At 37.6% G+C, this 16,787-nt stretch overlaps 2 protein-coding genes across 6 annotated transcripts in view; one reads left to right on the forward strand and one right to left on the reverse strand.

Annotated features, from left to right (window-relative positions):
• ST7 (suppression of tumorigenicity 7) overlaps positions 1 to 16,787 on the forward strand; it is a gene marked incomplete at both ends in the record, with an annotated part of 268,832 nt that overhangs the window by 52,377 nt on the left and 199,668 nt on the right. The gene's annotated exons all lie outside the window — the stretch shown is intronic.
• LOC307057752 (geranylgeranyl transferase type-2 subunit beta-like) lies at positions 1,934 to 2,929 on the reverse strand (the record flags this gene model as incomplete). Its single annotated transcript, XM_079710997.1, is given in 2 exon segments — positions 1,934 to 2,830; positions 2,834 to 2,929. Coding segments are annotated over 2 exon segments (993 nt in total).

The raw sequence follows: 16,787 nt of genomic DNA on the forward strand, positions 1-16,787 counted from the left end.
GTTTAGAATACAAATATCTGAGTTCAGATTATGCCACAGAGAGAATAAAATATAAACACAGTCTACAGAGATTGTAAAACGTTTTTGCCATTGTGTTGGTGTTTTCTTGTGCATGTGTGTGGCCTGATCTTTTAGATGCAGTTGACGTAGTGAAGTGAATTGGAGAATTTCAGTTTTTATCCTAAATTTTCTGAGTGTAACTGACCTCTTCCTTTTTTAAACTGCTTAGGCTTGTTCTCAGTTTCTAGTTTCACTGAGTGGTAAGTTGGTACAAGAATAAAGTTAAGGTGAAGTTAACCAGGGGTGGTGTTTCTTGATGATTAAGTGGGGGCTTCCTTTAGATTGGATGGGGTGAAGGTGGGGTTGGGAGGTAAGGTGGTGGTAAGGAGATATGGACATGGATCTTTGCCCAAAACTTGTGCAGGTAATTCAAAATTATATTACCGTAAATTAGAACTTTTGGGTAACAGTAACACTGTTTTCTAACAGATTCCTCTTAAACTAAACAACTAAGACTTTGGAAGATTTTTCCACCAGGGCAGGGACCTACTTTCCATACCCCGAATAATGACAAAATCCCAGTGTGTGTTTAAATTAAGCATTATTTACATGTTCTTTATAAATGATCCCTTTTGATCTATGGATGGATCTTTGGCAAGATAGCTAATTATGGTGAGAAAATCAAATTTTTTGTGAAATTGTTAATAAAATGCCATTTTTAGGCACTTGCTATGTAAAGGACTTCTGTGGTAAATATATTTTGAAGCTAAAACATTTAAAAGTAATTAATTATCCCAAATACCCAAATATGTTTTTTCTATAAGTCCATATTTCCTATTTTAGAGTTCCTTTAAAGCAAATAGTATAGTAGTATCTCTTTCACTCCTTCTCTCTCGCTCTCTCTGGATTTTGAATTTCTTTTCCTTATAACATTAGTGTACCAGAATTTCATTCCAGGGCTCTGAAATAGAATATAATTACCTGTTAGAAGGCTCACTGTATGTGTGATACTATGTTGAAGCAGAAAGGACTACATTTTATAGACATATACAAAGAAATCAAATTTCTATAATCCTACCAGGGAGCTTTACTATGAATTTGTTTTTAATTATATATTTGTACCTTTTTTCCAAAGAACAGAATCATTGATATTTTTTTCATTTTTCTGTAGTTTATGTATTGCCATTAAAACACTTCTTTGTTGTTTTTAAGTAATACTTTATAAATGCATAGGTGGTATTTTAAAATACACACAACTTTAACATGCTAAATACACATCAAGAGGAATAGTAAGAAAATAAAGATTTAATGTGAAGAAAGAATACAGCTCCAGAGAAATTCCAGATATGACACTTTTAAAATTAGGTCTTGTATGTACTCTGAAGAGAATATGTGGTTTTAGTTCTTACCACACTAATAGAGATAACATTTATTAAGCTAGTTGTCTGATGTGGTAGGAAGCTATTTTTTTAATTCCCAAATTTCAGCCATTTATTATTTTTCATCTTTTAATTCCTATGGGGTTCATCAGTTCTTCATCAGTTAACATTCTCATTGACAAAGACCACTTTATATTAACTATAGTTATATATAACATATCAAGGGAGTACATGGGAAAATCAGAACACAAGACTTCATCAGCTAAATAGAGTTCAACTCAGTTTGCTGTTATGGAGACAAACAGGATAAATACACTGAAGCATAAACAAAATATTACGCTCAGAATAACAGCATTCCAGAAGAAAATAGAAAGCTGAAGATACAATAAAGGTCTCTAATTTACAATATGTATAATTGTATAATTTATTAAAATCAACCCAATTCATGTACAAAATATTAACATGGCAGCCATTAAGTTTGTTAAGCACTTCAAATACTGAAATGTTAAAAGAGTAAAACTACACTAAGCAACTTTTGCATCAAGGGATCTAATCTAGCTCACTAGTTCAGGCTGAACATTCACTCTCCGAAGTATTTCTTCAGGCATGCAAAAAACAGGGCTAACAGGTTTAATCTGTTCTTCTCCCAAAAGTGACAATCCGGCAATTCCAAATAGAGTATGAAAGGGATCTACCATATCTCCTGGCCTGTCCGCAAATCCTCCCGTTTCTTCATCTTGACATGCTAAGATGAAACTGCACTGTTTCTCTCTGTCAATCCAATGAAGCCTTCCAATTATCTTTAGGGAAGCCAACACCCACCGAGAATAGCATACATCTGGTAACTTCTCTGGCCTTCCATTGAGTCCACCTGATGGAAGCTGTTGTTCACAAAGCCACCAACCAAGTAAATCAGAATTTACTCGATGCAACTGACTAGTAATAGCCAGGAATCCTGGGCAACAATAGATCTGCCCAGCATGGGATTCAGAACCTGGCCTGCAACCAAATCCACCATCAAAGTTCATACACGATAAAACAAATTCGATTGCCTTTTCCACATTAATAGCATCCAGCTTCCCCAATAGAGCCAAAGTTGCCACCGCACAAAAAGAGAATCTTGTGTCGATTTCTCCCCAAATATCTCCAGCGAAAGAACCATCTTCTTTCTGTAGGCTCCGAACATATTCCACAACTTTGTTTACATCAATAACATTAATACTATCATAGAGAGTAAGAATCTGGACAGCACTAAGAGTGTACAAAAGATGAGGATCGTGTCCAATACTAGCACTTACTCCACCACACTCGTGTTGACAAGACTTAACAAATGTCAGAATTTCTTCTCTATTCATGCGATGTAGCTGTCCCATGAGATCCATTATGGTCAGACCCCAATAGATGCCACTCATTCTCAAATATTCAGACATACAGTATTCGAAGTCATCTTTCTATGAGCCATAGGATGCTATATAATCTGCATGCTTCTCCACTAATAGGGTGTCGGGTGCATCTGACTTGATAATAACATCCTTCTGCGGTGTGCCCATGTCTGAGACCGAAGCGGAAGCTATTTTGAGTATTGTCTTCTATGGTGATTTTTATAAACATTTACATATTTGCAAATATAGGTATATTTAGTCTATTAAACTTTGAAGAAAAGAACACACATGTTTTCAGTTCATGGAAGAGTGAATTCTTTTGCATTAGAAAAGAGAATTTATTTCAGTTCAGCACAACCACTTTTGTACTAATGACAGCATCATAGCACTAAAGGGGATATCTTCCAATAGAAAACTGTCTTGAATATTCAAGAATAGATGTATTTTATTTTGTTTTTCTGGAAAGCTCTTTCCCCCATGTGGTTTCGATGTTACCCATGTGGTTTCCTCTCAGTTTTTTCAGGTCTTTGTTGAAATGTCATCTTTTTAGGGTGACATCATCTGACAGTTTTACCTAAAATAACCCTCCCATTCAATCACTCCTTGCTAATTCCTCTTATTTTTCTTTATAACACATACAACCACTTGATATATTACATATTTGTTTGTCCGTCTCACACTCTAGAATATAAGCTCCAAAGAGGAGAGAGTTTGTTCATGACTGTATCCCTAGAGTGCAGAACAGTAGGCTTTCAGGAAGTAGTTGTTGAGTCAATTTATGAATGGGGTTTCTTCTAAAAATTACTATTGACTTACTTTAAGATTTTCACTATTATCTTTCTCTATCAGCAACATTCTAATTTAACAATAATTATTTTGACCACTAAATTATTTTGAATACTGATCTCTTCTTTCATTGCTAATTTTATCCTGAAATTAACAGTACTCGCTTTACTAATGGAAGGGCAGGGTCACAGGCGGGCAGGGTCACAGGCAGGCAGGGTCGCAGGCATGCATAATTAGACATAATTGATAAGCCAAAGATCACTTTGGTTTTGGAATGTATTATGTGATTTTTTTGAAGGGGCATGGAGGACATCAGTCAGTTTTATTCTTCCTTCATTTTCTTTCATTATGTTTTCCTTAGGCAGGCCATTAATATTTGTCTTCATTCTCTGAGCTCATGCCAGCTGCCCAGAGGAGAGAATGGGAGCAAACTAAAATTTTGGCATCTGTTTTGTCAAAGATGGGTCTTTAGCCACATGGATCCCAACCTTCTGAAGTGTTTAGAAATACCTCAGGCATCCAGAGGTTATAGAAACCTTAATAGGAGTCAGAGGTTGTCATATGTGTCCAGATTGCTGGCAAGTGAGACCTAATGTGTTTTTTTTTTATATATATATATACATTTATTTATTTAATTTATTTATTTTTTGGCTGCATCGGATCTTCGTTGCTGGGCGCGGGCTTTCTCTAGTGCGGTGAGCAGCAGCTCTCTTCGTTGCAGTGCACGGGCCTCTCATTGCGGTGGCTTCTCTTGTTGCAGAGCATGGGCTCTAGGCATGCAGGCTTCAGTAGTTGTGGCATGTAGGCTCAGTAGTTGTGGCACATGGGCTTAGTTGCTCCGTGGCATGTGAGATCTTCCCGGACCAGGGCTCGAACCTGTGTCCCCTGCATTGGCAGGGGGATTCTTAACCACTGCACCACCAGGGAAGCCCAGAGACCTAACATTTTTAACATACTGATCCTACTATAGTTATCTAAAAAGTAGATATCTTGAAAAATATTGCAGCCTTTAACTTACTCTTAGAAATCTGTGCCAAAAAATAAATATAGGCACTCAGAAAAATGTATTTATATGTGCATATATACACCCTCACATATAAGCTGAAGAAAGAGCTACATCAGTGAGTCAGCAAGAAGTTGTCACATATAGACTATGGCCTCTGGTGGGAAGTACCAGTTGTCACTCGGTATCTGTGGCGGATTGGTTTCAGAACTGCCCTCACCCCCAAATCCGTGGATGCTCAAATCCCTTATATAAAATCGTGTAGTATTTACATGTAACCGACATGCATATTTTAAATCATCTCGAGATTACTTATAATACCTAATATGATATAACTTACATAGGTAAGTTGTTGTAAATACAGTGTAAATGCTATGTCAATGGTGTGCATCAAATTCAAGTTTTGCTTCTGGAACTTTCTGGAATTTTTTTTTTTACCGAATATTTTGATCTGCAGTTGGTTGAATCCATGGATGTGGAACCGGTGGATATGGAGGACTAACTATATCTCTACCCAGGGATCATTTTCTCATTCTACTGTTCCTTTTGCCTTTCTGATGGCCACATCATCCACCCCCATTTGTGTTACTATTCATGTGCAACATCTGGGATGCAATTTGAAATAGATCTTATGTTAAGATACTATTCTGGTTTCAACCCTTTTGAAGTGTATTACCCTTTCCCACTTCCTGCAGTTGTGTCTCAACACTATTATTGATACAGGCATACCTCGTTTCATTGAGCTTTCTTTTATTGCTCTTTGCAGAAATTGCATCTTTTTACAAATTGAAAGTTTGTGGCAACCCTGCTTCAAGCAAGTCTGTCAGCACCATTTTTCCAACAGATTTGCTCACTCTGTGTCTCTGTCTCACATTTTGGTAATTCTCAACATATTTCAAACTTTTCATTATTGTTACATTTGTTTTGATGGTGACCTGCGATCAGTGATCTTTGGTGTTACTACTACAATTCGCTGAAGGCTCAGATGATGGTTAGCATTTTTTAGCAATAAAGTATTTTAAAATTAACATTTTTTTTTAGACATAGTGCTGTGGCACTTAATAGACTACAGTACAGTGTAAACATAACTTGTATATGCACTGGGAAACCAAAAAAGTTGTGTGACTTGCTTTATTCTGATGGTGTGGATCCGAACCCACAGTATCTCTGAGGTGTGCCTGTGTTCTCCACTGGTTGTTGACCTGGACCACTTATTTTGGGAGGGATGCACTTTTCTTAAGTTTTGCAATTTTCAGTATAGTCCTTTCTGTCATTTTTAGTTTTTTTGGTGACCCTTCTCTCTTAAGAATTTTCTTCTCCATATTTTCAGTTGATTTCTATTTTCCTTTCATTTTAGTTGAATTCTTAAAATATAATTTTGGTAATTATTTTTTAATTTTTCAAGAGGCATTATAGAAGAGTAGTTAAGAGCCTATGTGTTGGAACCAGACTGCCTGGGCTTGAATCCCAGCTTATCACTTAGTAACCAGTATGACCACTGTCTATCAAATGTGGATAACCCTACCTTGTAGGTTTGTTATGAAGATTACATAAGCTGATACATGTGAAGTTCCCAGAATAATACCTGGCACATAGTAAACATTTAGTAAATATTAGTTATTATTATCTTAGCTACAACAAAATATTTGTTCTTATGTAGCATCATTGCAATTTCTTCATAATGGTTCAGCATTTTCAGTAAGATAAAGGTCAAATTACCTTGAATAAATTATGCACATCCATACAATGGAATATTATATAACCATTTAAAGATGAGATGGATCTACATATACTGACCAGAGAGTTATTAATGATATTTTTTAGATGGTAATTTGCAGTTCCACAATCATATAAGAATTTAATGTTTAAAAACTGTGTTATATAAAGACATGTCTTTGTAAACTTTAGAAAATATTGGAAAAAGTATATACCTTAGATGAATGGATGGAAAAGAAACTTGAGCCTTTGAACTTCCTATTTTATATGATTTTAAAAGTGGGATTATTGAAAAAACACACTTTTTATGCATTTCAATATTTTTAAAATATTAGAACAAAACTTTCTTTGCTTGTGTTGGATAGACATTCTAATTAAAGTCTGTGCACTTATAGCTTTTAGAAAAAAACAGATTTCTAAGAGTAAAGGTAATGCAGGTAATGAGTCAGGAGACAAAATAATATCTTCTTTGTGTTGATGGATGAAAAAGAATTATGCCCACTTGCACACAGGTGTACACTGGTGTGTGCACACAGCGTTAACATGACTGCGTTACTCGGGAGAAATGACAGGAATTCTCACAAGGTAAAATGAAGAAAAATAAGGCAAAAGAGACAGTATAGGAGAAATATGTGTACATACATATATTCCTAGAGTATAGAGTGGTGGTTTTCACATTTGAATAATAGTTGCAAAATAAATAATAATGTATTCACTAACATTTGAGTGCTCACTGGGTGTTAAGCAGTGTTCTAAGTGCTTATAGTATTATTTTACTGTTACATTTGCTTGTGAATTTATATGCCCAGAAAGTGTGTGGAATAGTTTACATATTTTCACATATTTGTGGTTGAGTGTACAATCCCTGATCTGTCAGTCTACCACAAGCCTACTGAAAAAACAATGAGCTCTGGAGTTATTTTAAAAGGTAGGTTATTTTTCTCATTTCTGATATTCTTAATTCCCTTGAAAAGTTCTACTTGCTGCATAAAACCAAGAACCCTGATTTGCATATCTTTGTGGTTGGTTGCTCTAAAGCCAATATTTAAATTTCTTTGAGGTCTCTTTTAGTGCCTGGTATCACAGGATGAAGATCTTGTCAGGAGGGTGAATATATATGTGGCTCTTGGTCTTGTGCATTTTGGGACGAAGGAATTCCCCTTTGAATTGCCTGCTCCCCTGAAGCCCCTGGAGCCTCTGGCTCAAGCAGCGCAGTCGGTCTGTGCAGTGTCTCTGACGTCACCAGTGTATGCATAAGCCCTGCTATTGTCTTACTGCTATAACAGGGCTGGGGATTGCAGTATCCGCTGTTGCTGCTGATCCCAGTCTTGCCCCTGCTGCTACCTAGTCCTGCCTCCCTGCATCCCAGAAGAGCCACGTCGGCCTGCCTTTCCATGTTGGATTTTCCAAAACAGCTCTTCGGTTTTTGGTGCTGTAGGAGACCTTGCTTTTCAGTCACACGGGAGAACACTGAAGCTTGTAAGAGGAGAATCTGGCAGCTGGACACAGCTTGGACTGCATTGTCTGTCTTCATGACCTCTGCTGTGTAGCAGCTCATCTCTCCACTCTCACACGTACACTCTCCTCGATTTTTCTTCCTTCCTTTTTCTCCTTTCTTCTAATTTTTAAAAGCAGCCTCTGGAGCCAGCCATGTTTGGCACTGAATCTTCATGTAAGTAAATGGATCTCACTTTGCTGTTTAGAAATCTGTTTGCTGCCATGGTTTCATTGGCTTGGAGTTCATATCACTTTGCCTTAGGTCATTAACAGCTTTTGTATTTTGGCTCTAATTACAAAGAAATTGGTCTCAGGGAAGGGACTCCCCCTTATCTGGGTTATTCATCCTTAAGGCCAGGGATGTCAGTGTGGTCAAAACCAGGCCTCCAAGAGGGAGGGGAGGAAGACAGGAATCCGGGCAGCCTCCCCAGAACGTGTTAATTGATGGGATCAAGTCTGTCACTGATCTATTGTTGTGGGTTCTATAATGGTCCTTAAACCCTAAAATAGATACTGGAGGATCTGAGATGATAGTGTTTATTAAAAAGGAAAAAAGGGCTTACATTTTTTATCTAAAAGGAGAATGGGGGTATCATTATATCCTCTTCTTCCATATTTTTACAGAAACATAGGAGTAGATATTATATGTAGATTTAAAGAATAAGAAATAAGCTTTATTTTTAAAGATGGATTTTTTCTTTTTTCTTTTTTTTTTTTTTTTTACACAATGGCTTCAATTTTGATATGCTGGCTAGTGCCACAGTCCAGCAGCATTGTATCTGTCTTAAAACTTATACAATGAAATTGCTTTGGTGCAGAGCAGGCCCTGCACAAGGGGCTGGGCTGGATGGCACTTGTAGACAGCTAAAATGGGTATTTGAAAAATGATGACCAGCCTAAGTAATGAGGATTATTTAATGCTGGATGTAGAATAGTATGACCTGTCGATGCAGTTATACAGGCTCTGCAGAATATTTTGTCATTATCCATAAGCAAAGGTGACAGTTAAGAATTTCTAAAGAGACTCAACCTGCTGACCTAGAACATTAAACATTGGCAAGACACTATCTTTGTGGGGAGAGGGGGTTAGGGTAGGAATTTAGGAAACACATTTCTTATGAATATATAATCCAACCTTTTCTTTCTGATCTCAGGTGATCAGTGTGACTATTTGTGCATAGCTGATGATTATTCCAGAATAGTAGTATTTCAAGAGAGCTAATAATCTTCAGTTCTTTTGTTTCTTGATTGGCTTTTTTAAAGGGTGGATTATTTTTGTTGTTTTACCTAGAGGCTTCCCATTTCTGAAATTACCACACTGCATTATCAACGTCAAGATAGAATAACAATGAGATATAATGTCCCATTCAGCATGTGACAATTTTATTTTCTAATAATTTAAAAATATTTTTTGAATTCACTTAATGATACATTTGGAATTATTGTCATCCAAGAAATAGAAACAGATTATTTAGTGGCAAAGACCTTCCAGTTTCATTTCAGTCATGGAATTTTGTTTATGTAGGAACCTAAATATAGATAGAACTATTTATCTACTAAAGAAAAATTAGTCTTATTACTTTGTTTAGCTGAAAATGGAAGTTGAAACTCAGTGTGGGACTCTTTGGGTTCTTGGCATAGGGACTCTAACATTGTGTGGCCAGGTTTACCAAGCAGACACGTTGACTTTCTTGATCATTAAACCTGATCTTTTGATAATATCACACATGTGCTATGTGCTGTGTTTGAAAACTGCTGCTTGCTTTTGGTCTCCATAGCTACCAAATTACTGCACAGGTAGAATACCATTCAGAAGACAGAACATCATCATGTAGGTTTTGGGCATTTTTTGACTTTACTGAGTATTAAATTTTGGTTCCTGCTTGTCCCTAGAAGACCATAGATAGATTTGTACTGTCAGTGGTTGTAAAGTGTTGAGAATGGACTGCTTTCTTTAAATAAGGGGATTCCTTAAATCTGTACTCAGAGTTAAGACAATTGTATTTTCTTTGTGTTTTGAGGCATAGCTTTTCTAGACCTATAATGTCCATCTTTTGGAGGCTATTTTATAGGCTGAGACCATCTATATTTGGAATATTCTGAAAAATACTCACATTAAAAGTTCTAATTAGTTCAGAAGGGATCTTCCAAACCACCTAGGATATTCTTACTAAACTTTTACAATAAATACTTGTTTAACCATCTACTCGATGTATAGTGCTGTGCTAGATCCTGGAAAGGTCTGTTTTTTTTCTAACGTATTCTGATTTCATGATTCTTATCCTTGATTTCTGGTTACAGTACTTTACTTGTATTGGATGCTTTTACTTGTTAAATTGAGGTATGGTTTACATACAATAAAATGCGTAAGTCAAAGTGTGTAGCTCATTGAATTTTTGCCTATGTTTACACCTATGGAACCACTACCCAGTTTGAGATACAGAACATTTCTGTTACTCCAGAAAGTTTCCTTGTGATGACCCTTCCCAGTCAATTTTACTTCTCCTCCTCACCAAAAGGTAATCACTATTCTGAATTCTTCTGACATAGTCACTTGTACATGACTCTTTAAAATTTTCTTTCTCTCCTCCTTGCTGTTTGCTTATAAGAGAAGGAAATGTCAATAGAAATGTCCATGTCTTCATTTTCGAGTACTGGATTGATTAAGTTGACTTTTTGTTTCAGACCTTTGAAGTCAGGAATTTGAGGTAACCTGGGTATCACATTATAACATGTTTTGTCTCACTGAAAATAGTATTGCTTAATTTAAATGCCAAAGAAACACCTGCCTCTTCCATACACACACACACACACACACACATACATACACAAAAGAGCCTTAAAAATGACAAAAAATTTACCTGGAAGAGTAGACCCTTGTTTATCAAAGTTAAAACTTACATAGTTATAGCAACAAAATTAATAAATGCTTTGTCTGACCTCGTTTCAGTGAATACCTTCTTTTTAAAAAATTTTTATTTATTTAGGCTGTGTTGGGTCTTTGTTGCTGCACGCGGGCTTTCTTTAGTTGCGGCGAGCGGGGGCTACTGTTCATTGCAGTGCACGGGTTTCTCACTGTGGTGGCTTCTCTTGTTGCAGAGCATGGGCTCTAGGCGTGCGGGCTGCAGTAGTTGTGGCACTTGGGCTCAGTAGTTGTGGCTCTTGAGCTCTACAGTGCAGACTCAGTAGTTGTGGTGCACGGGCTTAGTTGCTCCACGGCATGTGGGATCTTCCTGGACCAGGGCTTGAACCCACGTCCCCTGCATTGGCAGGTGGATTCTTAACCACTGCGCCACCAGGGAAGGCCCAGTGAATATCTGCTTAATTCACTTTAGTGAATAACTCCAACAGTGCCAGTCACGTTTTTTCTCACTTAGTGTATCTGAATCTCCCATAGTTGTGTAAATTGGGCACAATCTATTTTCAGCCCACTTTTAAATGGAAGTGTTTTGTGTTATGTGTAGATTAATCATTAGTACAAAGCAGGAAGTATAGCTTCTGTAACTCTGTTACCATCTTGATATATTTCAACGAGCTTTTCCTTTACTGAAATTTCCCATGTCTAAAAACGGGAGTAGTAAGTCTGCTGTTTATCTGCTTTGAGGAAATGCAGTTTTAGTCTGTGATCAAAATAATTTAGGTTTAAGAAGAAAGTATTAAAATTAAAGTTTTGTGAGGGGAGTGGTCTTTAAAATGCATATTTTAGGTACTTGACTTAATGATAGTTTATATTTTAAAATTGATAAATTGAATTCTATAAAAATTTTTCATTTCCTCTTAACATTTTATAAATGGAGAAAAAGTTCATCTTTTCTTTTTGTGGAGTACGGAACACTGGTTTTGTACTGCATCCTTCCTCATAAAGCCAGTTATTCCAAAGAGTAAATACTTCAAGTACATGGGCATTTATTCAATTAGCGTTTATCTAGCTTGGTCCTCCTCCTGTTTCCCCTCCTATGTTTAACTTTTTCAGGCCTCAAGGGTACCATTTAAGATATGCTGTGGTGGGAATTGTGCCCTGGTCTAACAAATTAATGTGTCTTCCTAAAGCACCTACCTTATTAGTCCAGTGAAGAGAGCAACATCTTATCTTTTCAGAAAGTGTGCCCTTGGGGCAAATCGTGTCATTTAATCCCTCCTCTCAACATTTTGTTATAGTCGTGATATATTAGAAAGAACATCTAGTGTTATCTCGAAAGGGAGAAAGAAATCACCGAAGTCCGAACAGAGCAGTAGTATTTTGTGAGCTTAGTGGTGATGGGGAAATGGTGGACCTGTGTGTCAGAGTGTCAGTTCTCTTTAGCTCTGGTGTGGCTGGCCCACAAGTCTTCCCTGCCATTCTCTGCATGCCCACATCACCTTCAATAGGCAGCTAGATGCTGGAAAGGATTTGGGGTACGGGTGATGCCCCTTGCAGTTTTCTTTGATGGGCACCAAAAGTGCAGCTGTTGCTTTTTTTTTTTAATAAATTTATTTATTTGTCTGTGTTGGGTCTTTGTTGCTGCACGAGGACTTTCTCTAGTTGCAGTGAGCGCGGGCTACTCTTCGTTGTGGTGCGCAGGCTTCTTACTGCAGTGGCTCTCTTGTTGCGGAGCACGGGCTCTAGGCACGTGGGCTTCAGCAGTTGTGGCATGTGGGCTCAGTAGTTGTGGCTTATGGGATCTAGAGCACAGGCTCAGTAGTTGTGGTGCACGGGCTTAGTTGCTCTGCGGCATGTGGGATCTTCCCAGACTAGGGCTGGAACCTGTGTCCCCTGCTTTGGCAGGCAGATTCTTTTTTTTTTTTTTTAAAGAGTCTGTGCTATTTTTTTTTTTTTTTTTTTTTTGCTGCGTTGGGTCTTCGTTGCTGTGCGCGGGCTTTCTCTAGCTGTGGGCAAGCGGGGGCTACTCTTTGTTGCAGTGCGCGGGCTTCTCACTGCAGTGTCTTCTCTTGTTGCGGAGCATGGGCTCTAGGTGCATGGGCTTCATTAGTTGCAGCACGCGGGCTTAGTAGTTGTGGCTCACAGGCTCTAGAGCACAGGCTCAGTAGTTGTGGCTCACGGGCTTAGTTGCTCCATGGCATGTGGGATCTTCCCGGACCAGGGCTCGAACCCTTGTCCTCTGCGTTGGCAGGCGGATTTTTACCGCGCCACCAGGGAAGCTCTGGCAGGCAGATTCTTAACCACTGTGCCACCAGGGACGTCCCAACAGCTGTTGCTTTTTATTTTCATTACTGATGAATGCATTAATTTGGAACTGACAGCTTCTCAGTTTTAATAGTGAGTATGGTACCATGTTTCTAAGAACAATGTAATTATCTCAAATTTTGAGCCATTATGTGGAAGATTGTAAAATGAATATACCCTAGCAATATTAGGTCACCAAGAAACTGTATAATTAATTGGGCATCTCTTTGATAGAGAAATAAATGAGTCACACTCCCTTTTTATGTACATTTCAGGGCCATTCTTGACAACCGATCATATGTGAGATTAAACTTAGGTCTGTTGTTTTGGTGTAATTTTTGTGAGTTGGTTGAGATGTTAACAGCAACTGTGGTCATTCAAAAAATGGCTATTCACAACTGGACTATTTTGCAATATAAGCCCTAGTTCTTGTTAAATAATTGTATGAGACTGCTGTTTTTGCTGTCATATGTATGTTTGACATTTTAGTACTATATCTCCCCCGCTTTATTAGTTTTTGTCATATGAAACTAGGTAATTTAGAAACAGCCATTTTCCTTTCCTATGTCTTTAATCTGACTGTTAGTATTTAGCTGTATTGAATTTTAGATGCTTTCATCTTACTTAAAATACAAATACTTAAATATACACCCAAAAACTTACCTGTAATTCTGCACTCAGAGCATTGAATAAAAGAAAAAATATTATTACATGACTTTAGATAAATAGAAACCACAGACTGCTAAAGTCACAAATAAGGAAAAATAATTATAGATCACTGGGATTTACACTGGGACACGGTCATACAGGAGGCTGGGAAGTTAAAGCTCATATAACACTTTTGACTCATCTAACTATATTATTGTCTTTTCTTTCCTTCTGACAATGTGAGTTCTGATGTGAAATTTCCTTTTGGGTTTCTTGCCTGTTAACAGTTGACATCATAATTTTTAGTATCAAGGGAATATTTTAAACTAAATAAAGATAGGAATTTTTTTCCTTCTGGGTATTTATATACTAATTCTACTAGTCCAGAAATGGAATAAAAATACCCAGTGGTTATTTTAAAATCCTCAGATTATTTATTTTCACTTGAGTATTGGTTTCCATAATTGTTAGTTTGGTTTGTTCAGCAGAGATTACACATGAGTTTTCAGTGAGCTGTTGTTTTCATTGTCACAATGGACCAGATTTATATCCTGTATAAACTGTGGGGAGTCTATGGGGAAAAATTACCATATATGGAAACTTTCCTTATAGAATCCCCATGGAGTTACACAGGATGTGAATAGAATTGTTATGGATTCTGAGTTGCAAAAGTCACTGATAATGTGTATTTTGAACATTAATAGTAGTTATCACATTAAATTATGTTCAAATACTGTTAAATTTCCAACACAAGACCGTATGGAACACAAGAATATGAATTGTATGGTCATTTTTAAATTGTTTTACGAAGTGTATTTATATCCCACCATTTTTTCCCTAATAAGTGTAAAACATTCATTAACACGCTTATTAGTGTGTCTTTAATTAGAAAATGCCAGTTTTGAATTATTTAAAAGTCCTGTAATGTAGTCACATTTGCTGTGCTGGAGTAGTAAATTGTAATATTTTCTCTATAGAGATTTTGTTTTATTAATAATGGATTCAGATAACTGTGAACTGAAGGACCAAGATATAGTTTAATACATGTTGTAGAAATGGCAGCAACCACGTGCCAGATACAGTGACTAAGTGCAGAGACTCTGGTGCTTGATTGCCTGGATGCAAATCACGGCTTTACCACGTTCTACCAGGGTTTGGCCATCTACCGTCTAAGCTCTTGGGGCCCAAAATGTGGCTTATCCCATGACCTTTTGATGTTAGGGGAATCTGCCTTTTTGGGCCAGGACATCTGCATCAGGGTAAGGCTTATCAAGGGTCACTGTGGAGATTAGACTCTGGCAGTGGGAAAGACTGGCTGAAGAAAGGGAAATCTCACTTCCTAAGACTGGGTGGAAGTTCCATCATGGGGATCTTTGAAGGGACCCCGTAAGAAATCTGAAGGGAGGAGACTGCATGAAACTGATGAAATAGGTCAGGATTGGCAAATGCCCAGCATATTTCTCACTACTGGTCATCCCTGTGGCAGACATCACTAACTGGTCACAGAACTTTTGTAGAATTGCCTTAAGCCATAAAGAGTTGAAATGTTTTCCTCTTAAAACACTTATCTGTGCAAGTGTTTTCCACATTAGTGTGAACAATAGTCACATGAGTAAATATTTAAATAAACTTGAAAACAATTATTGAATTAAGAAAAAATTAGGAATCTTAAGCGTTCCATCAATATCCCTTTTTATATAAAATAAACATACCATTCTGTGTTACATTGTGATTCTCAGTAATATCAAAATAATTCAGAGCTGCTACTCTCATTTTTTTTTTTAATTCATTTATTTTTTCTTTATTTTTTTGGCCGCGTCGGGTCTTAGTTGTGGCATGCGGGATCTTTCGTTGCATCGCACAGGCTTCTCTCTAGTTGTGGTGCTCGGGCTTCTCTTTCTAGTTGTAGCGTGTGGATTTTCTCTCTCGAGTTGTGTCACGCGGGCTTAGTTGCCCCGTGGCATGTGGGATCTTAGTTCCCCGACCAGGGATCAAACCGGTGTCCCCTGCATTGACAGACAGATTCTTTACCACTGGACCTCCAGGGAAGTCCCCGCTACTCTCTTTTGAATGAAATTTACACAAATTGAAGACATATCCCCAGAGTGTAGCAGCATACCTAACATATACACTAAGCACTCATTCTTTGAAATTTGAATCTGCTGTGGCTTAAAGTAATATTGAAAATATGATGTGTGGGCTTTATAGGGGATTGATACTCAGTTTAATTAAATTTTCCAGGCTAAGGAGTTTATCACACATAACTGGCACATATCAGAAATATGTCAGTGGACAACTCTTACCTGTCACCCTTCAGGCAGGAGTAGGTGACAATTTGGACTTTTATTATTAAGCCCAAACTTGTTAGAGGTAAACTGCCATTTACTGATACTTTGCTATGTACTGTTAACTTGACTACATCTCATCTAAGTTCACTTATCATTTTTTAAAGATATTTAAGTAAAAATAACGAGGAATTATAATCATCAGTTCATTTACAGCATGAAAACCGAGAATTGTTTCTTTGCCCATCCTGATATAATTTTAGGAATGAGAAAAATTGTGCTCCATTTCTTTGTGAGAATTTCAGACTAAGACTCAGGCTTATTGGCATGCTTTGGGGAACAGTGAGTCTGCTTGGGATGCGTACAGGTTAGGAAACTGCAGTGACTCCATTAGAGTATTGTTTACTACTTCCTTTATCCACGGCTACTTCTAGAACACCTATGCTTAGCAGGAGGCTTTGGTAGGGTTTGGCCTGGTGATACGCATGGATAGTCCACGCATGGGCTTGACTCAAGTCTGGAATTCCTTACCTGAAACTTTCCTAGATTTGTTTTAGTATAATGGTGTTTCAGTTGTTTATTGCTATATAACAAACTACCCCAAAATATAGTAACTTAAAATAAGCATTTATTATTATATTTCACAGTTCTGCAGATTGACTGATTGACTGGAGCCACTGGTGGTTCTTATATAGAGTCTCTAATGTGGTTGCAGTCAGATATCTCCTGGGCTGCAGTCATCTAAAGGCTCATCTGAGCTGGAGGGCCAGGATAGCTCTCCCACATGGGTATCAGTTGAGGCTGGCTGTTGACTTGAGGCTCAGCTGAGGTTGTAGGCAGGAATGCCTATTCTTGGTTTCTCTATGAGGTTCAAGCTTCTCACATCATGGTGCTAGGTTCTCAGAGGAAACATCCTGTGACATAGCA

The sequence above is a fragment of the Hyperoodon ampullatus genome (genome assembly GCF_949752795.1).
Source record: "Hyperoodon ampullatus genome assembly, chromosome: 9".
Classification (NCBI taxonomy): Eukaryota; Metazoa; Chordata; class Mammalia; order Artiodactyla; family Ziphiidae; genus Hyperoodon; species Hyperoodon ampullatus.